Source organism: Podarcis cretensis, assembly GCF_951804945.1.
Source record: "Podarcis cretensis genome assembly, chromosome: 1".
NCBI classification, from domain to species: domain Eukaryota; kingdom Metazoa; phylum Chordata; class Lepidosauria; order Squamata; family Lacertidae; genus Podarcis; species Podarcis cretensis.
The window spans coordinates 75,616,235-75,640,025 of NC_137170.1; the positions used below are offsets into that span (position 1 = coordinate 75,616,235).

The window sequence follows — 23,791 nt, forward strand, 5'->3', positions numbered from 1 at the left end:
GAGCCTATGATAGAGGGGTTCACAGTGTTAACACTCCAAGAGAGTTTTGCTTCACCCATAGCCACAGCCTTGGATGTGAGCAGAAATCAGGCATGTCTCTCCTCCACAGGCTTCAGCCTGCTTCTTCCTTCAGCTTCTAGCTCATACACATGCAACTCAACTCTGGTCTTTATCTTTTCTAACTACCTACCAGTGAGTTGAGGGAGGGTGGGCTCCCATTTGTCATCTGGCACATAGCCACATCCTTTGTTACCTTAATGACCCATATTTAGAGGGCCATTATCACACCAGAAAGCTAGCCTGGCTATTCCAGGAATTTGAACCATTGCTTAGATTTTAACACTTGCTGTACCCAAGCATTAGAAGGGTATTGGCATACAGCCTTCCCCACCACCAAACTCATAACAATATCCTCAATGCAATGGATAGGGATGGAGGAGACATTTGATTTTGTTTGCATTTAAATGAGAACCTACCTAATTTGCACTTCTCAATCCAATATGTGAACTGAAACACAGGTATTCTTCAAAATCCACACTTCTCTGAATTTTGCAGTGCAGTTCTCCAACCAAAGAGTACGTGCAAAATGCATATTGGGGTAAATGTGCATAAAACGTGTGTATTAGTGAAAATAACATACAGAATGCAAGATATTAGGAGAACTAGCTTGCAATAATTTGTCTATTAGTCAAAACTGCCTACAAATATATGCTTATTACTATAATTTTGCACTAAAAAGCTGACAAACCTTGATGAGGATTTATGTTTAATTTTAAAATGCTGATTGCTGCAGAAATGTGGAGAACTGAATTTAAGACTCGAAAAATGAGAAACTTAGGCTGTGTACACACCATACCTTTAAAGCACATCTAAAACATGTTCATCCCCACTGCAAGGATCCTGGGAATTGTAGTTTGTTAAGGGTGCTGGGAATTGTAGCTATGTGAGGGGTAAACTACAGTTTCAGGATACTTTTTTGTGAGTTTGTGTGCATGCGCATGCTTTAAGTGTATAATGTGTACACAGCCCTAGAGAACCAAAATGACAGATTTGTCCAGTGAGATACTATTAGTTTATCACCCCAGAAATGCTGCTGCCTCTTGCTTCACAGCTGTGGATCCCCAAACAATTCACCAAACCCCTTATGTAGTCTGCTTTTGTTCAGGACCACCCAACAACAACAAACGCTAGCAAGTGTAGGTAGATGTGTAGGCTGACTGGGGGAACAGCACTCACATCATTTGAATGACCAATATGTGCTAGTATGAATTGGGTGCGGCCTTGGAAAGCAGCACAATACCGAAAGTCAAGAATCCCATAGCAAACGTGTGGTTCCCAGGAAATAAAACCCATTATTTCAAACAGGACATCTGGAGCAGGGCGTGTGCAAACATGTGCCTGCCTGCACACCTGACCTTTGCTCAGCCTTGATCTGGGTTTCATTCATGCCTTCTTTCTGTTGCCTTTCCAAGTGCACAAAGTCAATTCAAAGCCTGTCCAAGGGCTTTGACTGCAATGCAGCCCATTTGTACTAAAGGTAGCTGGATAAAAATATAAAAAGGGGAGGGAGGGAAGTGGAAACGTTGATTTAAAAAATAGTGAAACATTTAGGGACTCTCCTCCGGGTGTGGGCACCATTTAGCAAAGTTCATTGCAATTAAATCCTATAGACAATGGAAAGGGAATGCACTTAGCTGTGTGGCTAATTTTTGCAAGATTGTGTGCCTTCCTTCCCCTTGTTCCTCATTGAGGGAGCCAAGGCTCATGTGCGGCTGCTGATGACTAAAAGCTGTACAAGAGGGGCACTGTGTTCTGCTCTCAGGTCAGAAGGTGATGGACACAAGAGTGGGGAACTGGGCCTGGCCAGCAAGCCAGATGCGTATCTTGACCACCACCTCCAGGTCAGGTATGACACGTGGGTGCAGCCACCCACTTTGTCAGTCACCTGACATCACTATGACACCAGCTGACTCAACTTTACCCACATGTGGGCAAAGGCATGGTGCTTTGCGCTAAGAGTTGGTTGAACCAGTAGGAGAACTGGGTGGCTGCCTAGGGTGGCAAACTTCCAGGGTAGCCAACCTGATGCCAAGTTTCTGTGTTCAGGTTTTTATTAAAAGTTTTTCATGACACAATATAGATATAGAAAAATGATGTAAATTAGAAAACAAAAACAGCTACAAAAAGTAAAAATAAGGTATGATGTCCTCTCTTAAAGGTAGTTCTTAACATTCATAGAAGGTAGTAGCCCCTCCCAGCTCTTATCTGGGATCTTTCCTTTCTCCTTTCAGCCTCTCACCCTGGGAGCATGCAAGAAGTTTCTGGACTACAACTCACATCATCCCTGACCATTGGTTGTGCTGGCAGAGGCTCTTGGGGGTTGTAGTCCATTTTTCTGGAGGGCACCATGTTGGTTACCTCTGCTCTCGCCTATTCCTCACCTCTCCTCCCTCCCTCCCTGGCTTGCCTGCACCTCACAGGATGACTGGCCCCAGGAATGCAGCTGTTGCCTAGCCCACTATCTACGCCTGAGTCAGCTGCAGCCTTGGAACGCCTCCCAGATTTCATTCAGCTGCTGGGCTGGGTCTGGCTCATGGAGGAGGGCTAGGCCTCTTTATCTTAAGTGCCGTTCCTTCAGTTTCCTTTGCTTCAGGAAACCTCTAGACTGAGATAGGCCGCCTCATATGTTCACACGCATAGAGCACAAATTATTTATTCTTTTCCACTCTCTATGAGGAATGTTAATTCCTCAAAAGTAGGATTCACATATGTCCTCTTTTTCCAGGACAGGTCCATTTTTATGGGTAGAGTTGTCATAGCAATCCATAGTTAAAAGTTAAAAATTAAAAGCTCTTCAAAATATGATAACTCTACAAAAGTGGCTCCTGCATTTTACAACTGAGCCCTACCATTAGGCAAGGAAACATAGCTGGCTGCTGATGGGGGAAACAGGGGGTCAGAGCTGGCCCAGCCCTTAGGAAGTGTGAGGTTTCTACCTGGTCTGCTCCCTCTGCCAGTGGCAGAGAAGCAAAGCCACAATCAGCACCAATTTTGGGCAAGATACTCCAGGGATTCCATGCGCTTACCTAAGGTTCTGCTTCCTTGGAAAGAGGGACAGCAGAGACTGTGGAGTCTTTATGATATATGGGTTTCTTACACATATCCTCAACCTGATCCTACAAGGGAGGGGCTCATAGCATTCACATCACAGAAGGTCCTGCATCTCCCATAGTCCTAGCCTTGGATTCAAGCAGAAATCAAGCATGGTTCTCATTCACTAGCTTCTGCCTGCTTCCAGCCCAGCTCACACAGCTCTGCATTTTTGTCTTCTTCACTAGCAGTCAGGTGAGGGTGGGTGGGAGCCCACCAACCATTTTCCCTCTGGCACAGAACAACCTCCTTTGTTATACTATGGACCCATACTTTGGTGGTGATAAGGACCATAGATCAGCAATGGAGTCCTCCATTAGATTTTAACCCTTGCTGGATCCAGGACCCCAGCGATTAGAAGAGACTCAGGCAACCTGCAGGCTAACACAAGCTTTCCCCCCAAAAGTCCTTAAACTCAGCAGCCTAATTTAGGTGTGTGTGTAGATCTCCTTGCTGATCTACTGCAAGCCACGCAAGAGACCTCTCAGCAGATCCTGACCCACTGCCAACGGATGGAACAGGAAACCCCCTCGAAAGCTTTAAGGGGGGCGGGGAATAAGAACAGAAGGCAAGTCCAACACGTCAGCAGATAGGAAACGAGCTGCTCTCTAAGGCTAAGGGAAAGCGACCTGGAGGAGGGAAAGGCAGGGAGGATCTGCTTTGACAGCCGCCGGTGCCAGGCGCTTCCCGGCCCCGAGGGTGGGCTGAGGATCAATCCGCTTCCGCCGGGAGGCCGCAGGAAGGGGGGGCGGCGGCGGCTGGTTGTGCGAAGGGCTGAGCGAGCGAGTGGGCGGCAGGAAGAAGCACCCGAGTCATCCCGGGTCTCCTCGCTAGGGCGGAGGTGCGCCGGCAGGGCGGGGCCTGGGGCGGCCCCAAAGCCATAAAGGGCTCAGCCGGTTCTTCGCCCGCGAGAGCGCGCAGCAGCCCAAGCAGGAGCAGCAGCGGCGTTGCGGAGCCGGAGGCCAGCGTCCCCGTCGGAAGACAGGCAGGCAAGCAAGGCGGGCAGGCGGGCGAGCGAGCGTGGCCTTGGCGCTGGTCCCTCGAGGCGATCTCGGTGCGGCGGTTCTGTTGGCGAGCGCGGGCAGCGGCAGCAGCAGCAGCATGAAGGGCCCGGCCGCCGCGTCGCCGTCGGAGGTGATCCGCGAGGGCGAGCTGGAGAAGCGCAGCGACAGCCTCTTCCAGCTGTGGAAGAAGAAGGCGGTGGTGCTGAGCAAGGACAGCCTGAGCCTCTTCTCGCCCGAGGCCGGCAAGGCCCGGGGCGGCGGCGGCGGCGGCGGGAAGGAGCTGCGCTTCGGCTCCATCCAGAAGGTGGACTGCGTGGAGCGGACGGGCAAGTACGTGTACTTCACCATCGTCACGACGGACCGCAAGGAGATCGACTTTCGGTGCCCGGGCGAGAGCTGCTGGAACGCCTCCATCACCATGGCGCTCATCGACTTCCAGAACAAGCGCGCCATCGAGGACTTCAAGAGCCGCCAGGAGGCCGCCGAGCACGCGGCCGCCGCCACCCGGGACAGGCGCCTCGCGCGCGCCCCCTGAGCCCGACACGCGCGCCCCCGAGCGAGAGAGCGACCTAAGGTGAGCGAGTGCTGCTGTCTTGGTCTCGTTTGCCCCCTGACTTCGCCCCCACCCCGCCTCCCCATCTTCACTCATTGATCCTCTGAGTCGATTAATCTGAATCAAAACTCTAAGACCTGTTCTGCTTGATACGGCCTGCTGGGTCACAACCACTCCGTCGATAACCAGCGCAATTTTGGGAAAGTTGTATGCAATTCAGTGGCCTTCCCCTTCTTACCCCGTACAGAATTTATCGTGGGTTGAGAAAGCGATTCGGTGGAATCTGTTGCGCGTAACCTCCCTCTGGGCAGCAGAGCTTGGTTCTAGATGATGATTTTGCAGATTGACTAACAGTAGATTAGCGTCAGTGAACAGTAACACACTTCAGTGGTACCTTGGTTTAAGAACAGCTTAATTTATGAAAAACTTGGATTAAGAATGCTGCAAACCCAGAAGTGGGTGTTTTGGTTTGTGAAGTTTGCCTTGGAAGCAGACCATGTTCCGCTTCCTGTTGAGTGTGTTCCATTTGTAAATTGAGTCCCCCGCTGCTATGGGAAAGCACACCTTGGTTTAAGAACGCTTTGGTTTAAGAACGGACTTCCGGAACGGATTAAGTTCGTAAACCAAGGTACCGCTGAAGTTAACTGGAGCATTTATCTTAAACCGCCTTAATTCCATCAGCTTAAACTGGGGATGAACTAATCATTTTAAATGAGAATACTTGGATGTGCCTTGGTTTCGTCCCAGATTTAGGATTGGCATAATGTGTGCATCTGCCAAGGAAGCAGAACTCTGAAACTACAGTGGGGCCAGCCAGGCAGCCTGCAAACAAACAAACAAACAAACAAATAAATGCTGCATTTTGACTTTTCGTGTAATTCAGCTGGTGCCATTTAAGGAATAGTGAGAGGCTAGGTGGCTCTAGAAGCCTCCCTGGGCTATGCCCTCCTCAAATAATGGCTCTTTCTGGCTTTGTTAAAGGTAATCCAGAATAAATGGCTAAAGTGAGGGTGACACCCGTGTGCATCTGGGGCTCTTCTTAACGAACTCCCAGACAAAGGCTTTTTCTGTGTGACCAATGTGCTGCTTCAGCACACACCCATATTCCAGGCAGGAATTGCCATTTATTTTTGGGGACTTTCATCCGCTTCCAAGTAAAAGGAGAAAAAAGTTAGGATCAGAGTGTTGGGAGAGAGGAGCTGTTCAAACTTTTAGGAGTTCCTGGGATGAGAAACACTATACCCCTCTAGTTGTTGTTAAGACTCCAGCTCCCATCAAATGTAGCCTGCATGGCTAGTGACCAAGGATGAGGGGATTTTTAGTCCAACATAGCTTGGAGGATACCATGTTCCTTGTCCCTGGTTTCATATTACAAGTCATCTGGATGAGAATTGATATTTGCAGGAGGGTTGGGATGTTGTGAGTTTTGCACTAAGAACTCATTGCAGAGAGTCTCTGCAGTAGAGGTTGGGGGGTGTCTATTTGTGCTATTACACAAATTATTATTTGACCCAAATAACTTAACAGGAGGCAATAATTTGCATAGGAGTAGCTATGTTAGTCTGTTGCAGGAAAACCAGCAGAGAGTCTTGTGGCAGCTTAGAGACTAACGTGTTTATTATAGCAAAGCTAATATGCCATAATAACTTTTGCCAGCCTGGTGTTGAACTACAACTCCTTTTGGCCCCAGCTAGCACAGCTTTCCATGCAAAAGATCCCAGATTCAGTTCCCAGCATTTCCCATTGGAATGGGGGGAAAACTCTCTGCCTGAATCCTAGAGAGCTGTTGCCACGCAGAGTGTAGTGGTCTGACTCTTGTCTAAGGCAGCTTCTTATTTTCTCTGTATATTTGGTAGTAGGATGACGACCTCAGTGGGTTCCTGAGGCTGTAATCCTAACTCCATTCCCTTGGGAATAAGCCCCATGGAATTCAGTAGGATTGCCTTCTGAAGAGACAGTGTTTAGGACTGTGCTGTAAGTAAATGTTCAGAACTACTGAAGTCTAGCCTCAGAAAAGGATGACACTATTAGATGCTTCTTTATAGGATCTTTCTGTATCCCTGAGGTTTTAAAAAGGCAGTCTTGCTATTAGTTTTAGCATTATTATTATTTTTGCTACTAGCTTGCTTGTCCTGCTGCATCACTAATAATTTGCTTTTCTTTTGTTTTCAGCAGACTGTACCTCTGGATGACAAAGAAAATCAGTTGTTTTAGACTGAACCCGGGACATTAGGACACCAATGAAGGAAAGCAAAGGAGAATGGAGTGCCCAGCTTCTTCCCAGGTCTGATGAGGTGGCTGAGCAAAGAGGCCAGGCTGTTCTACGAGAGGCATTTGCAGACCAAAGACTTTTTACATTTTCTTTAAAAAGACTCATAGGGCAAAGCATGGCTGTGTGAGCAGGATGCCTAGCTTTGCAAAAAATGCTATTGTTTTTCTATTTATGAAATGCAAAGAATATTCAGCACCTGCTGATGCAAAACCAGTTTAAATTATTTGTAATATCTATATTTGTATTTATTTTGATAAAATATCCTTAAGCACATGTTTGTCTTAAAATTGTTTCTGGCATTTGAATATGTCCATTCCAAATTAAATGCTTTTTTATTACTGTATATCTGAGGTGAAGTCTTTTATTTATCAGCAGATGTGGAAATGAGGTTCTCTGCTTGCAACCTGACAATGGGGTACTACTATGGAAAGCCCTTGTATTAGCAGAATTGCAAATGTGTCTTTAGGAGTCAAAATCTGCAGATATAAAGAGTGGGGGCTCAGCCTTGCCAGGAATAGGATAGGAATGTATGTAGAGTAGCCCCATTGGCCTGTCTTAAAAGCGCAGCAGCCCAACTGAGTCAGACCAGCGGTCAGTTCACTGAATGCTTTCTCAGGATCATAAAAAGAAATCAAAAGGTTATCCAGACCAAGGCTTTACTGCAAGAAAAACCCGTCAGCCTACCTGGTTCACACTATAGCATGCAGAGAACCAGTGTGGTGCCTTAAGGTGGCTGCAGTTCAAGATCTTCTGATGACATAGCTCAGCGAAGCAACATACAGTCGTACCTCAGGTTACATACGCTTCAGGTTACAGACTCTGCTAACCCAGAAATAGTGCTTCAGGTTAAGAACTTTGCTTCTGGATGAGAACAGAAATCATGCTCCGGCGGCGCGGCAGCAGCAGGAGGCCCCATTAGCTAAAGTGGTGCTTCAGGTTAAGAACAGTTTCAGGTTAAGAACGGACCTCCGGAATGAATTAAGTACTTAACCCGAGGTACCACTGTACTGCGGAGGAAGGCAGTACCTCTTCACTGCTATGGAGAACTAGCTTTCTCAGCTCCATCTGAGCAAGTTCCCTTCTGAGCCATCCAAGTTCTACACCAAGAGCATAGACAAGGGCAATGGAGGGGCACCTTGAGCTTGGAGGGCAGAGGCTATTTTCATGTGTGATTTGCTAACCACTAGGATAGAACAGAATGCTCACCAAGCATTTTCAGTGGGGCCCCAATACCTCCCTAAAAGGTGACTCCCCTCCCCACCCCCGCCGCTGCTCGTGGCAGCCCTGGTTGGCTGCTGCAATGTGTTTCAGACCAGTCTCCTGCATGACACCAGCACTGTTGCTGAGAGGAAGAATTTGAAACTTAAGACATCAGAACAGCGACAGATCAGGGCTGTGGGGAGCAGGTGTTGAAGGAGCACTACATGTTTATTTAGCCATGCAAAATGCCACTTTTTGTACTTGTGGAATATGTCCCACTGTTTCAGCTCACCACGAAACTACACTGACACTGCCTTAGGATTACTGAAGTTACGGTATGCATAGATCTTTGGACACCTACTTACCAGAAGTTTGAAACCTGCCTTCCCCAACCCGGTGCCCTCCTGATGTTTTGGACTACAAGCCCAACGCCTGCACACACAGGCTGAGCCCAAAACATGGCTTTGAAAGCACTTTTGGCTATGCAGAGCAGTTTAACCACTTTCCAGCTGTGTAGCTCGCCAGCTTGGTAAGTGTGAGGTTAACTGAGGCGGCTGCATGATACCTCTGCTGACTTGAGGGAAGTCATGCTCTGTTTGAGAGGATATAGCTTTTCAAGCATTGCTGTCTGTCAGATCTGTAGGCTCAGAAAGGAGTGACTGCCAACTCTGGTCTCTGCCCAGAAGCAGACTCTTCCATCTCTCACGCTCCTTCTGTCTACTTGTTCCAAATGATACAGCCACCCACTCTGGTAAGGAGTGACAATGCCACAGGGCAGAATCAAGGCAACTAATAGAACCTAGCATTTATATAGATCATGTGAGTGTTCAAAGTGCCATGAATGCACAATTTTTTAATCCTTAAAGACAATCTCATAAAGCAGCTCAGTATTCTCTTCATATTACAATGGGTGGGGATTAGTCCAAGAGTGGCTGGCTTATTTAGCTACAGGGGTGCAGCAATAAAACTGCTAGCACAGTTGCAAAGCTAAGTAGGGTTTGGTTTAATTTCAAATTGGATGTTGAGATTCCTTCATTACCTGATGATTCTTGGGGGTCCCTTCCAACTCTACAATTCTAGGAATTGGCAGTGAGCTTCTGGCTGGGGTGAGATGTGGACAAGGGGCTTCATGGATCCTATTCTTAGAGACAAAATTGACATGACACGTGTGACTTGAAATTGTTAGTTTTCTTTTTTCTGTTTTCCCCACCTTGTATTCCAAACTAGGCCTCTTTTTTTACAATAGAAATTCTGTTGAGGCTCTGGCAGAAATACATGTTGCTATCTAAAGAAAGAACATTCCATCTGCAGAGCCTTCAGAGACCCCCAGTGTGATTGCAGTCAAAGGTGCGGAATGCTTTGATAGAGCTTTTAGGCTTTGATAACAGTTCCAACATCAACAGTTACCCAACCATATCTACAGTACATTGCAGTGCATTAAGGGAACTGGTTTAAATTAGTTTATTTCCTGTCAGATAGGGCAATTAAAAGTCCTAAAATAGAGTTATAGCACATCTTCTCATCAGCACACCATCTAAAGACTTAATTACTGTACTTTCCCTTCATTGTGAGGGATCCTCTTCCTCAAGATGTAGAAAAACAGAGGTATATTAACCAGCAGCTGTAAATAACCAAAGGATGAGACCCCAAATCGTCTGTACAAAAATCCTCCTATAGTTGGGCCTATTGTCCTTGTCAATGGTTGAACTGAGGAACTAATTCCCAGCATGGCACCTAGGGAAGAAAAAGTAAAGAAAATTAATTCTGCAGATCAAAATTAATGTCAGTATCTACTCCAACACCACTGTATTAGACCAATGTGTCTTTAGCATTTCTGCAATCAGGGATTTCATATGCCAGTCCTAAACACAGTAATGTGGCAGACCATAAATCTGATTTCACACAATTCACACAACTCTGCAATTGAAATAAGGAACGAAGAGAAGTCCATTTCCAAACATGGAACTTGGTACCTCACCAGCATTACAAGGGATGGGTGTGATGAAGCACTAGTAAATCCCACTGGCCCAGTTTGCATGTCACACTAAGCTAAACCATGGCCAGGGGCGCCAACTATAGGGGGCAGAAGGGGCTTCAGCCCCCTCAATATTTTTGGGTAGGAGGCTGAGCCCTTCCAATATTGAGGCCCCCATCCCCTACTGCCCGCTGATGTCATGCATATGATGTCATACATGTCATGTGACACCGCACCCCTTCAATGTGGGGGGCAAGTCAGTGCCTTTGACCATGGCTTAGCATAAACGTGTGAGTGTGCCAGTTCCCAAGGAGATTGTGACCCTTTTGCTCCTTCCTGCATGTTTCATTGGCAGACTGGGCTGAGCTAAGCCATGGTTTGGCTAAACATGTCTTCTGAACTGTGGCTTGTGGTTTAGTTGTCTCCAGGCTAACCATGAGCTGCAACCAAAGTCTGTACTTGGTTTACAGCTTGCGGTTCATCTGGAGAGTGCAACACCACCAAATTGGGACAAGGCACTAAGTCAAACCAATGCTTAGGTCAGCACGGTGCAGCAGTAAAATGAGGAGCAAAGTAGCCACTATCACCTTCCCAGGAGATCACGCTAAGCCACAGTTTGGTTTAGCATGATGCACAAAAGCAGGCCACCAGTATCAATAGGAAATGTAAGCAAATGTTTAATTCTGTTGCACAGAATTGCATGATGAGCTACACTGGCTGAAATCCCCTTTTCTACACAGCTACTAAAGGAGCCCTGCCCTCTTTTTGGACCTGGTAATCCTACCATGGGTGCTAGCAAGTGACCTTAGCTTGGAACTTTGCCGACCTATTCCCTAACACCCAAACAGCTTGTTCTGGATGCTGAAGGGAAGGGCAGAGTGGCATCCGGCCCAAAGAGAAACCCAGAAGACTGTAGACTGATGGAGGCAGCTGGCACTGCAGCAGAGAGCAGAAAGGGTAGGGCAGGCGAAACAGCAACCCAAGAAGAGTGGACTCTATAGAAGGCTGACATGCTGACAGAATCTGACGAGTGGATGGCTGGAGAAGAGGCCGTTCGAGCAAGCATTGAGCTTCACCTGACTGGAGCACACTGCGTGGTGATTGGCACAGGGTGGCCAGGTGATAAAAAAGGGCAAGGCTGTTGCACCTTGACTGTTTGTGTAGAAGAGGGGATTTTAGCAGGTGCAGTTTGCATGGCAACCAAAGGTGCAGAAATTCTATAGGACCTTGATTTATGTTCCTTAAGGTGTCTAGCAATTCTCCTCACTGGAAAACCTCAGTTTGTTTGACAAGAAAAGCCATGAATGAAATAATTGCAACTGGTGAAGAAACTGTCAAAAAGATCGAGGTTTTTTTAAAAAAATAATAAAATAATTTAAAAGCCACAAATGAAAACATTTCAACTGGCAATGCATGATTGTAAAGCAGGGAGGTGTATTTAAATGAATCGATGGGTGGGTCAGGTAACGTGCAGTTCCACCCACAGCCAGAAATGGGTGTTGAAGCACTTTTAATAGCTGTGCTGCTTTGGGAGTCACCCACACTGCATTAATTGCCAGAAACGGCTTTAATAAGAGCAGTCGAAAGACTTTGCGAAATTTTCTCCAGTGATACATGCTGTCCCTAATGTCCCACTTTGAAGCCCAGCCCCTCTGCACCTCACAGCACTAGCAACTTATTTTCCTCAGCTGAAAGCATATGGTTTTCCGACTGGGATATGCAAGCTGTAGTCTTAAGCTCATGATTGCTACACACTTCAGTACAAACCCAAAACATCCCTTGTTAAATATAGCACAGATTCTAGACATGTCTCTGCCGGTAACCCAGCCCTGATCTACTATGTGCTACTATTATTCTAGTACACACATCTACTTGAATGGAAATACAAAACCGCCACCCCTTATATGCAGCTCCCCCCCCCTTCTCTCTCTCATATTCTCTGGGTCCCAGTCCACTGTTCCCCATACATTTTGCTCCTAGGCTATATTACCAGTATTTTGCTGCTCCCAAGCAGACACTGGCAAATTCTTCTGAACTGTGACCTAATAATCTATGCAAATTAGGTTTGGGATTAGGCCACTGAGGGAGCATTCATATGTGACTGAGGCTACCCCTCTGGGCTCAGGAAGCAAGCAGAACAGGCTCCATTTCCCTTATAACAGCTCTTTTGAGAAGATGCCTGAACCCGTGCCAGCTGCTGCCTTTAAACCTTCCCTCTCAGCTTCTTCATTTCAGAAGCGTAGGATTGCTTCCAGGGTTGACGATATCCACAGCTCATGCTGATCTAGCAACCACAAACGTCACTTTAGTCATGTTTTAATGACACAAAGAGCTGGTGTGGCGGGTTCAAATCCCCACTCAGCCACGAAGCTCGCTAGGCGACCTTGGGCCAGCCCCTGCATTGTTGTGAGGATAAGGTGGTGAGGGGGGGCAGAACCCCACATGCCACACTGCCCATTTATAGGTGGGCTATAAATGCAATAGTAAACAAAGAAATAATAAACTAAACATATGATTCACAAGAAGTGTTCTCAGAATAATCATGGGAAGTGTTCTTAGAATAATCATGGGAAGTGTTCTCAGAATAATCATGGCAGAGTGCATGTGTTATAAGGTTGGAGACATTCCACATTGGCACCAACATTCCACATGGAATAAAATGCCATTGTATCCTTACTACAATCCTGTGAGGTTAGGATGGGCTGAGGGAGATGATTGGCCCAACACCGTCCAGCGAACTTTATAACTAAGTGGGAATTTGAACTTGGCTCTTCCCAATCCGAGTCTGAACACAGGCTGTAAGTGACTTGAGAGGGCCTTTGCTTGCCATTGCACATACATATTCCTTTGATCCTGCTATAATCCGGGATCAATCATAGAATCATAGCATTGTAGAGTTGGAAGCAACCATGAGAGTCATCTGGCCCAACTGCCTGCAATGCAGGAATCTTTTGCTCAATGTGGGGCTTAAACCCACGAACCTGAGATTAAGAGTCTAATGTTTACCAACTGAGCTATCCCAGAAGTCTGTATAAAAACCTGGAAAACCTTTTTCCCCCAGAGCTGAAAGTTAGGTGATTGGCAGGCCCCATTTTCAAACCACCTTCAACTCTCTGGAAAAATAACAACACTATGGCTTGTCTTCTGCTTAGGTAAAGTGATTGTTCCGAGGAGACACTGTGAAGCACCAGGGTACAGCTTGCATATCGCCATCATGGAATTCTTCAGAAGAGTGAAGAATTATGAAGACTCCCATTCATCACTTGTGGTGGCCCTCAAGCAAGCGCCTTGAGAGTGCATGGGCGCCACAGCCAGGCTCCATTCTTGCAGTGACAGTACATGAGCATGGATGCCTCTATAGGTGGGGTTGCTTTAATCAGGCGTACTGCAGTGGTGGACATGCACATAGCCCCGTTGTGGAGGCACCAGTTCACAAACATTGCACCTATGCATGAGCGCTGCTAGGCTGCAAGCCAAGAGGTGGTCCCAAGGAGGCCACATGACACCTAGGTCCTACCTCCAAGCAGAGGGACACTGCACAGGTCTTTCTCAAGGACATTAATCCCAGGAAGCCCTGCAAGATTCTGTCTCTTTCTTCTGCAACCTGCTCATTAAGTCAATATGGGTCACCAGCTTCCTTGCAGGCACCCTTGCAGCTTCCAGCCCTACTGATCCTAACTAGTCTTCGCCGGCTTGGCAAATAAGCAAATTCCACTGAAGGCTACCCTTTGTTTAAAAAAAAAAAAATACATGTGAGATGTGCAGAGACTTTGGAACTGGGCATTCTTCCTGCTGGGCTCTCTGGCAGAGCACAAGACACACATCTGGCAGTGCACAGCATTTTCAGAGAAGTGAACCGGAATCATGCGCCACATCCAGCTGGTTTCATCAAGAAAGAGGGAGAAGGAAATCCATCCGGAGGAGGAGCAGGTCTTACCAGTGTCAGAAGCAGGGACAGACTTGGTCAGGATGATGTCCGAAATGACGGCTATAGTACCAAAGGAGAATATCATGGGGGGCACAATGAGGCAATAATGGAAAATGTTGGTCATCAGGGCCTGGGAGATGGGACAAAGCAGGAAAGCCTGTTAGAATGCCAGCTTTAGAATACAACAAAGGCAGCAGGGTGTGTGTGTGTGTGTGTGTGTGTGTGTGTCAGCATCCAGGAAGACTTGGATAGCCAAACCTTGCCAATACAGAGGAGCAGCTCTGCTCTACACCAGTCATGTTTGGCTGACAAAAAGTGACAGGTTTTTGTTTTTTGTTTTTTAAAGAGCTGAAAGTCAATTGATTGAAGGATGGAACCTTATTAAATAAAAGACAGCCACTAGGTTCCTTAGATCTGAAACAGGCAGCTACTGACTTGATTCTGTAGTTTAGTAGCCATTTTTTGGTAAGGTAGCTTATTGTTAGGTGTTAATAAAATGAACCTATATGTTCTGATTAGTGCCAGTGTCACAACCAAACATCTGAAGGCATTTGGATTTCAGAAAGGAGAGAGGCCACCTGACTTTAAAAAAAGTATTTGTCACAAGTTCACTTAATGAGCCAGCAAAGAAATTCTTTTATCTCCCATCTTAAGCTTTGGTGCGTCATACAGTGATTTCTTACAGAGAAACCTTCGGAAGACACTGCAAAGCAATTTGAAAGGAGAGAGGAACTTCTGTCTGTATCTTTAAGTATTGGAGGGCAGTGGGAAAGTGGTGTGCATGTGTGAGCACTGAACAAGTGGCCGGCTTCACACTGGGTAGTTTCTCTCATAGGTGCAGGCTGCAGATGTCAGCAGGAATGACCATCTACTCAGCAATGGTATCTTTGCAAAGCAATAGGATCCTGCAACACCCACCTGCCAGCTCCTCCATCACCTCCCAGTGCTTAAAGATACTGGCATGAAGTTCCCTTCTCAATCACCACTTAGTGGTTGCTAAAGGTTTCATCCAGTGAACCACCTCAAGAGCTACAGCTGTTTTTAAGATTCTTCCATGATGTGATGTGCAGTTGCAGTGCAGTTTCCCCCAATGGTATACACATGCAAAAGCACAAAAAACAACCACACTCCAAAAGCGGGTTCCCAAGGCTTCAATTGGTTTTTAAACAATGTTGTGGGGAAGAAATATGCCAGCCATGTGTCACATCTAGCTCAGCCTTCGCAGGGGCAATTTAAACAGCAGAGAGAGCTGTAATGTGGTCTCATTCAAGTGCTCATTACTAACCCAAGACTGCCTGCACAATATTTACCAGCAATGTATTAGCACAGATAATTAAAGCCAAACCGTGCTTGTCAAAACAAACGAGCAGCAGTGCATTACAGAGTGCAGAACTGGTGTGTGTGCGCGACCTGTCTGGCCTGCTCACTTGCTAATGAATCAATTGAACGTTTGTCAGCCAGAATGTCTCTCAAGTATAAATGCAAATCAGTGTGCCTAAGAAGTGAATGTAATTATTTTCTTATCGTGCAGCTGCTCAAAGATCCTTCCAGATCTTTATCACCAAAACAAATGCACTGAAGACATGCTTAGGCAGAGACTAAGCACTCATAACCCACCTCCAGAACTGCAGGGACCATCACTCTGTATACTTTGCCTTCCAAAGGTCTCAGATTCAACCCCTGGTTATTAGTACTGGGTTGAAGGCGATTGGATAGACCTCTTATTCCTGAGACACTGGGGAGCTGCTCTGTTCAGGAGATCCATCACTGGACTAGAACAGGCTTCCTCAACCTTGGCCCTCCAGATATTTTTGGCCTACAACTCCCATGATCCCTAGCTAGCAGGACCAGTGGTCAGGGATGATGGGAATTGTAGTCTCAAAACATCTGGAGGGCTGAGGTTGAGGAAGCCTGGGTTAGAAGGACAAATTGCCTGACCATACATTTAAAGCACTCCCCTAAAGAATCTTGGGAAATAAGATGCTGGGAAGTATAACTCTTGTGAAGAGTAAACTACAGTTTCCAGGATTCTTTCAGGTATGAGTATCCTGTACATGTGCTTTAAATGTATGGTGTGGTAGCCAATTGACCTACCTTATTGGTGGTGTGTTTGTTAGGGACTACCCAGCAGGGCCTTTTTCAGAGGTGGCCCCCTGGTGGTAGAATGCCTCCCTAGTGAAGCGTGCCTGTCTCCATCGTTATTAAGTTTCAAGAGGATTTTGAAAACATTCACTTTTATCCAGGCACTTGGTGGCTGAAGAGTACTGTCCCTGGCAACTCCAAGATAATTGGGTGGAACTGCTTTTAGAATATTTTTTTACTGCAATTGTTTTTAGAATCTTTTCTTTCAGATTGTGCGTCTGTGTGCTGCCCTGGTGTCCTTGGGGAGGAAGGGCAGGATATAAATTTGATAAATAAAACCAATAAGTGATAATAAGGCGGCTTCTTACATTCTTTGTTTGGTAGTCAACTTTCGATCTCTCAGGGAGTCTGGAAAGATATAGGTGTGTTTGCCCACACCCAGCTTTTCAAGTAGCTTTGGGAACAACCCTTTAAATCTATACAGTATCTCCTTTCAAAGTGTAGGTGGGTTAGTAGGAGTTTTTACTGTTAGACGCCTTATGCGCAGTAACACACCACTTGCCTTTTCACTTTTTAATATCCAGTGGGGGAGAGGGGGAGGAGCCCCCAAATACTACTGTCACTTCCTGCAGATATTTTGACAAGGTATTGACCATGAGTGGGTGGCCACAACAATTTAGAACCATAGCCATGATAAACTGAAAAAAGAGCACAGGTAAAAGATGTGGTGCCAAAGGCTGAGGAGGACCCTCAAATGGTGGCTCTCAAAGCTCAGGGTTCAAGCTTCACCTGCCCACCTGACCTGATCTGCTGCTGCATCTACCATTTGCCTGTGGCCAGAAGACTTTGTAAATCAATAGGAATTTTTTTTGTAAGCAAAACAAAACTGCTTGCTGCCTTCTTCATTGCAATTGCCCTCACAGCACCTTGAGATCTTGAGATGGGGGGAAATTGCAAGAAGTCCCAAACTGCTTCAAACAAGATTTCTGTGTGACACCTGAGGACAAAAGGCATGCGTAGTGTATCATATCTGAACAGTGCATGGTGGCTCCTTTAACATTTTGACACGGCAGTGAAAACGTTGCCCGGGAGAAATTGAGTCTGACTACAAATATTTTACAGAGATAAGCAGCCCATGAAGTTTAAGGATGACACTTGAGGTTTGCATTTCATATCAAACCTTATACCGTCTCCCTAAACAGATCTGAGGGGGACATTCATTAAGGATATTTAGGTGCAAGATTAAAACTCAAGTCTTTTAAATGATTCTTTAGCTCTTTTTATTGGTTTTTATTGCTGCTTCATTGACTATTGCTGAAATATTTTGGAAGGCTTAATAAAAAGTATTAATAAGGGAAAAGCAATTACTGATGGTGAAATTTAAATTTTTAATTGGGCTGTTCATATATTTGGTCAAATATTTGTCCATCTAGGCCAGCACTGTCTACTCTGACTGGCAGGGTCTCTCCAGGGTCTCAGTCAGAAGTCTTTCCTATTATCTGCAACTCATTCTCTTTACTGGAGATTCCAGGGGTTGAACCTCAGACTTTCTGCATGAACTATGTGGCCTTCCCCAAACCATAGATTCTTCCTAAGGAAGCCATTGGATCTGGGGTGGTTTGGAAGGCAATGAGGCTGAACTCTGGCTGATTTGGAGCACCCTGTTCATTACTGCTCTCTATTTCCCATTATTTTTTCCTTCATCTGCTACCCTAAACCTTTGCTGGGATTCTTTTTAGTGCAGCTGGCCTCTCTGTTAATTTCAGCTCTACATATTTTGGAGGCCACTGAAAGGAAGTGATTAGCTTGGGTGGGGGTTGTAACTGGAGATCTTTGTTAAATGTCCTCCTCATAAAAGAGCTGCAGAGCTCATAAAATTGTTTTTATGTCAGCAGATATATAAACTGCACGCTTAGTTCAGACAGGGATATTCCTGAAGCTCTGGCCAAGTTGCGTCAAGATCGCTTTTTCCCCATGAAGAAACCCAGCACATAAACCACCCCCAGAGATGGGATATTTTCTTGGCAGGTCCTTGATTATAAAGCTTTTTTCCCTTGCAAACAGCGCTGCAGCTGTAGTTTCCTATCAATAGTTGTCATTTCTGGGCCCTTTAAGGCCTCTGTGGCAGTGAGGAGAGCCTTGTGGAAAAAATGATTGTAATCTCTGAACCAAGTTGATAGCAGAGATCCTAGGTGCTGCTGGCAGAAACCGGTTTGGGCTCGGTTTGGGTGCTCCACCATGGAGGTAACATGCTGTGATTAGCATGACCAGTTGAAAAAAAAGGAGAGAGGTCCTGCCCCTTTAAAAGTTGTGCCGAAGGTGTAATTTCAGCAGGTATCACTTGCATGGCAACTGTTAAAAGCGCAGGAGCCCCATCCTCTTTTGCAGCCCAACTCTGTTTCCAAGTTGCGCAGCATGCAAATAGATTGCTGCAATAGCCAAATCGGGTAAGTAAGGGTTAACATCTACTGCCTACCTGCAGTCATGGAACCAAAAAAAAGCATGTTCCTGTTTCCAGTCACTGACCAGAGCAAGGTGGTGGCCTCATGACTTTTCAAACACATGGTTAGTGGTAATATTCAAACCATGATCTGAAGCAGAGTTTGCAACCATAGTTGCCAGGGTAACCAGGGCCGGATTTAGGTTTGATGAGGCCCTAAGCTACTGAAGCTAATGGGGCCCTTTATATGTCCAGCTGTCCTTTGTCAACAAAAAATTGTCGCTCTTTTTTGTGTTGAATGCCCCAATAGAGAATGAGGAGATAGTAGAAATTATAAAACAGATGAAAAAAGGGAAGGCACCAGGACCAGATGGATTTATAGCAACTTATTACAAAGAAATGAGGGACTCCTTGACGGTACCACTTAAAGAAGTTATGAATAATATTTTGAAACAACAGGACATACCAGAAACATGGAAAGAAGCCTTTATAACACTCATACCAAAACAAGACTCTGATCTCACACAAGTGAAGAACTATAGACCGATATCTCTGCTAAACACAGATTATAAGATTTTTTCGGGTATTTTGGCAACAAGATTTAAGAAGATATTGCAACAACATATTCATAAAGATCAAGCAGGTTTCCTTCCTGGCAGACATATGAAGGACAATGTAAGAAATATAATAAATATTCTGGAATATTTGACTGCCAGTAATGAGAGACAAGCTGTTTTAATGTTTGTGGATGCAGAGAAAGCGTTTGATAATGTTTCATGGGAATTCATGTTGAAAAATTTGGAAATGATGGAAGTGGGAGAAGACTTTTATAATGGTATAAAGGCAATATATTCAGAACAGAGAGTTAAATTGATAGTAAATAATGTAATCACAGAGGATGTGAATATAAAGAAAGGTACAAGACAGGGATGCCCTCTCTCACCACTGTTATTCATTACGGTTCTGGAGGTCCTGCTTAGCTCTATTAGGCAAAATGAACTAATAAAGGGGGTAACAGTAGGTCAAAACCAATATAAAGTTAAAGCCTTTGCCGATGATCTGGTAATTACGGTGGAAGATCTGACAAGTAGTCTAAAAGAAGTTATAAAAGAAATTGATCAATTTGGAAGAGTGGCCGGATTTGTATTAAATAAGAGGAAAACTAAACTTATGGTGAAGAATTTGGACCAAAGTGTGATAGAAGAAGTGCAAAGAGAAACAGAGATGGAAGTGGCAAAGAAGGTAAAATATTTAGGAATATGGTTAACCCAAAAAAATTTGACTTATTTCAAAACAATTATGTGACAACTTGGAACACTATTAAGAGAGACCTCGAAGTGTGGAGTAGGATGAAACTATCTTTTTGGGGCAGAATCTCTTCAATCAAGATGAGCGTGCTTCCAAAGATGTTGGTCTTATTTCAAATGATTCCAATAATTAAGGGGACAAAGATCTTCAGAGAGTGGCAAATAATGGTTTCAAAATATATCTGGCAGGGCAAAAAGCCACAAATACAATTTAAGTTACTAACTGATGCGAAAGAAAGAGGTGGCTTCGCCCTGCCGGACCTGAAACTTTATTATGAAGCATCTTGTCTCTGTTGGATAAAGGATTGGATAACACTAAAAGACAATAAGTTATTGGATTTGGAAGGGTTTGACAACAGGTTTGGTTGGCACGCCTACTTATGGTCGGGAAAGAAGAAAGCTCATAAAAGTTTTGCCAACCATATTTTCAGAGGTGCCCTAATAGAAATATGGGATAGGTACCAAAATATTTTGGAACCAAATGTACCTCATTGGTTATCCCCACTGGAGGTCATGAGTGTCAAAAAGACAAACATGAGAGAGGATTGGATGACTTATGGAGACATTGTAATTAAAGAAGGGGGGAAATGGAAATTGAAGCCATATGAACAAGTCAAAAAATATGTATATGATTGGTTGCACTACTTCCAAACAAATGAAATGTTTAAAAAGGATTGCAAAGAGAGGAAATATATTGAAGGAGAGTCTAGATTTCAGAAAGAGATAATAAATAATGATTATAAGGTATTGTCAAAAATGTACAAAATGCTATTGGAATGGCAAACAAAGGACGAAGAAGTTAAATCGGTTATGATACATTGGGCCAGGGACTTTGGTTACAATATACAGTTAGCAGATTGGGAGAAGGTATGGAAGGAAAATATGAAATTCACTGCATGCATGACGATAAAGGAAAACATTATGAAAATGGTATACAGATGGTATATCACTCCCGTTAAATTAGCAAAAATGTATAAGACATGTAACAAATGTTGGAAATGTAAGGAAAGGGAAGGGACATTTTATCATATGTGGTGGGAGTGTAAGAAAGTAAAAGGCTTCTGGGAAATGATATATAATGAGTTGAAAAAGATGTTTAAATATACGTTTGTGAAGAAACCAGAAGCCTTTCTGTTAGGAATTACAGGAAGAGAAATTAATAGAAGTGATTATAAACTTTTTCAATATGCAGTGACTGCGGCAAGAATTTTAATGGCTCAAAAATGGAAACAAGAAGAATTACCAACATTGGAAGAATGGAGACGGAAACTGATGGATTTTGCTGAATTAGATAAACTGACAGGAAAAATTAGATATCAGAAAGATCACAAGTTCACACAGGACTGGAGAAAGTTTACGATTTATCTGGAAAATATTTGTGATGAACAGACAACGCTAGTTGGATTTAAAGAGGCTTTGCGAGGAGAAAGGGTATTGTAAGAGGGAAAAGAGCTGTAAAGATTTACTAACTGGCAATACAATTATAAAGGAAATGTGAACTAAATTTAAAATTATGAGGATTGTGGAGGGAGCGGGGGGAAGTCCAAAAGAATTTTGTATTATAGTGGATACGAATGTGTTATTTAAATTTGTAAAAGAAAATTTTCTTAAAAAATTAATAAAAAAAAGAAAAGAATATATGCTATATGGTAATTTATGGACCTAATAGGTATCTAAAGCCATTTGCACATAACAAAATATGTATTTTATCAAAGTAATTGTTGAACTGAAATACAATTAAGGAGAAGTATATTAAGAGTGAAATACAATTAAGGAGAAGTATATTAATAGTGAAATACAATTAAGAAGAAGTATATTAATAGTGAAATAATTATTAAGCTCTAACTGTATGTAGGTTTTATTTTATTTGTTTCTTATCTTATATTTTGGAAATGTACATCCAGGTTTTTTTTGCCTTTACATTTTTTGGGGGCCCCCAAGAGAGTGGGGCCCTAAGCTATAGCTTGTTTACCTTATACGTAAATCCGGCACTGAGGGTAACCATAATTTTCTGCCACTATTACACCTGGAAATGAAGGGGGAATCTGAAAGGGGAGCTCTTGACTCTGCAGTACATTCCCATCTTCCAAGTGATGGTTTGGAGGATCAACCACATTGAATCTAGTGTGGTTAGATGTATTTTTTGTCCTTCTGGACAATGTAACGCAAACAGCAGAAGTTTGATTACACCTTTTTTTAAAAAAAAAATGTTGGTTTTTATATTTTCTCTCAACCCAGGAGATTCTGGCAAGATTTGGGAAAATCCATTCCAAGCAAAGCATCCTTTAACTTGCAAATATTTTTAAAATTCCAGGAGGAAGTAAAGGCTTAAATCATCCCCCCCTTGTTTGTCCTAGTTGGACCATGATAGGAAGCAGACTGTTGATCTGGAAGCCTGGTAGAGCTTTTGGTCATAACACAAACACACATGGGAGAAAACTGAAAAATGTGTGAATGGACCACCACTAATATAACACAACAGACAAAACTCCCAGATTATGTCAAACACAATACTTTTCATATGTTCACTTGCATAGCATCAAGTGTAGAGTATTCAAAAGCACAGCCTTATCAGGTAATGTATGTGTGTCTGGTACCTTACCATACCAACACCCACTCCACAGAAGACAAGGACGCACAACATGAGCAGAGTCCACTCTGAATAACGACTTGTCAATCTCCCAATTACTAGGCCCTGGACAACCTATGGAAAGAGAGGGCAGAGACATAGACAATGTCAAATTCTCAGATGCTTCTAGCCCAGAGTGAATGTTTGTTTTTGTACACTAACAAGGCCCAGAAACTCAGTGTTGTATCTGTGAGTGTCATCTGTCAGAACAGACTGCTGGACTAGCTGGGGCATTGGCTTGAGGCATCAGGCTTGATCTTCTTAAGTTCATGTGCATGTCTGTGGGCACATGAAACAAGTCTACGCTGCAGATCAACGTGTATGGCCCTGAACACTGCCTGGATAGAGACCACCTGGGATCACTTTGAAGGAAGAGCAAGCTTGCAAACGTAGGAAAAGAGGAAATGAGACGGTGCAACCTAATCCTGAAAATAGTTCTTAAATGCACAGATCTCCTGGGAGGTTCTTCCTCTAGGTGTGCCATTTCACTATATGAGTAATTATAGGGTTTGGGGTTTAATTATATTCCCCCCACCCTGCCCTAAGGGATGGCTCCCAAGTTCCCTAGACATACTTTCTAATAAACTCAGTTCCACGTTGACACTATGCCAATTCAGAGGGGAGAAGTTCTTGTTAATCAAGCCTTATAGCTGGGGCCATGGGAAACTTTCTGGTTTGTGCGGCCACTTGAGCTTTATTGCAGTTGGTACATGGACCTGAGTTGTATGAGTGTCACAGGTCCCCGGAACTCTTTAGTAAGCTCACTCGTGACTGGTGGGAGACGCAGCTCCCATCTTGTCTGCCCGCATCATTCCATGAGTATTCATATTTTTGTCAAATTTCATTAGTTTTCATTAGTTTTGAAATGAAAAATAAATCCTTGCAGGTTGTGCACTCATCTACTACAAAACATCCAGGCTTATCCAATTGATCCTCTTTTAAAACAACCACCACCACATCAAAACTACAGCAAAACTGTAGCAAACCACAGCAGGCCTAGCCACATATGTCGATGCCTCGATATTGAATAATTCTTTGTTGTTGAAAGTGTAACAGCAGGGATCATTCAGTTTGTAACAGAAAGGGTTGATTTTAGTTCCAGTGTCAGTGAACTACCCAAGGGAGGTGGTGATGGTGTTGCTAAGCAATCATTTAGATTGGCATGATCTTCATTGAGGTAACATGTGTGCTAATTGGCTGCGGAGTTCTGAGGGAGCTTTTCTCTGCATGCTTTAGATGGATACTTAACTC

General features: G+C 44.3%; 2 protein-coding genes across 3 annotated transcripts in view; one reads left to right on the forward strand and one right to left on the reverse strand.

Annotated features, from left to right (window-relative positions):
- The first annotated feature begins 2,891 nt into the window (after positions 1–2,891).
- LOC307224680 (pleckstrin homology-like domain family A member 2) lies at positions 2,892–7,322 on the forward strand. 2 transcript variants are annotated; one of them, XM_079991761.1, is made up of 2 exons: positions 2,892–4,728; positions 6,880–7,322. In XM_079991761.1, exon 1 carries the CDS (start codon positions 4,252–4,254, stop codon positions 4,687–4,689), a length of 438 nt encoding a protein of 145 aa, XP_079847887.1. In that variant the 5' UTR covers positions 2,892–4,251; the 3' UTR covers positions 4,690–4,728; positions 6,880–7,322. The 2 variants fall into 2 exon arrangements, with proteins under 2 accessions (XP_079847887.1, XP_079847886.1); XM_079991760.1 differs by having other exon boundaries at positions 2,896–4,728; positions 6,883–7,322.
- Positions 7,323–9,625: 2,303 nt separating this feature from the next.
- Positions 9,626–23,791, reverse strand: part of SLC67A1 (solute carrier family 67 member 1) — a 78,255-nt gene continuing 64,089 nt past the window's right edge. Inside the window, exons 9-11 of the mRNA XM_079987405.1 lie at positions 22,514–22,615; positions 14,092–14,212; positions 9,626–9,913 (exon numbers count right to left, since the gene is read on the reverse strand). Coding sequence (XP_079843531.1) covers positions 9,726–9,913; positions 14,092–14,212; positions 22,514–22,615 — 411 coding nt within the window. The 3' untranslated portion in view covers positions 9,626–9,725. The remainder of the gene's footprint in view (positions 9,914–14,091; positions 14,213–22,513; positions 22,616–23,791) is intronic.

What these genes read in the sequence shown, in the direction of transcription:
- LOC307224680 (XM_079991761.1), top strand. Translation starts at nt 4,252, where the DNA reads ATGAAGGGCCCGGCCGCCGCGTCGCCGTCGGAGGTGATCCGCGAGGGC.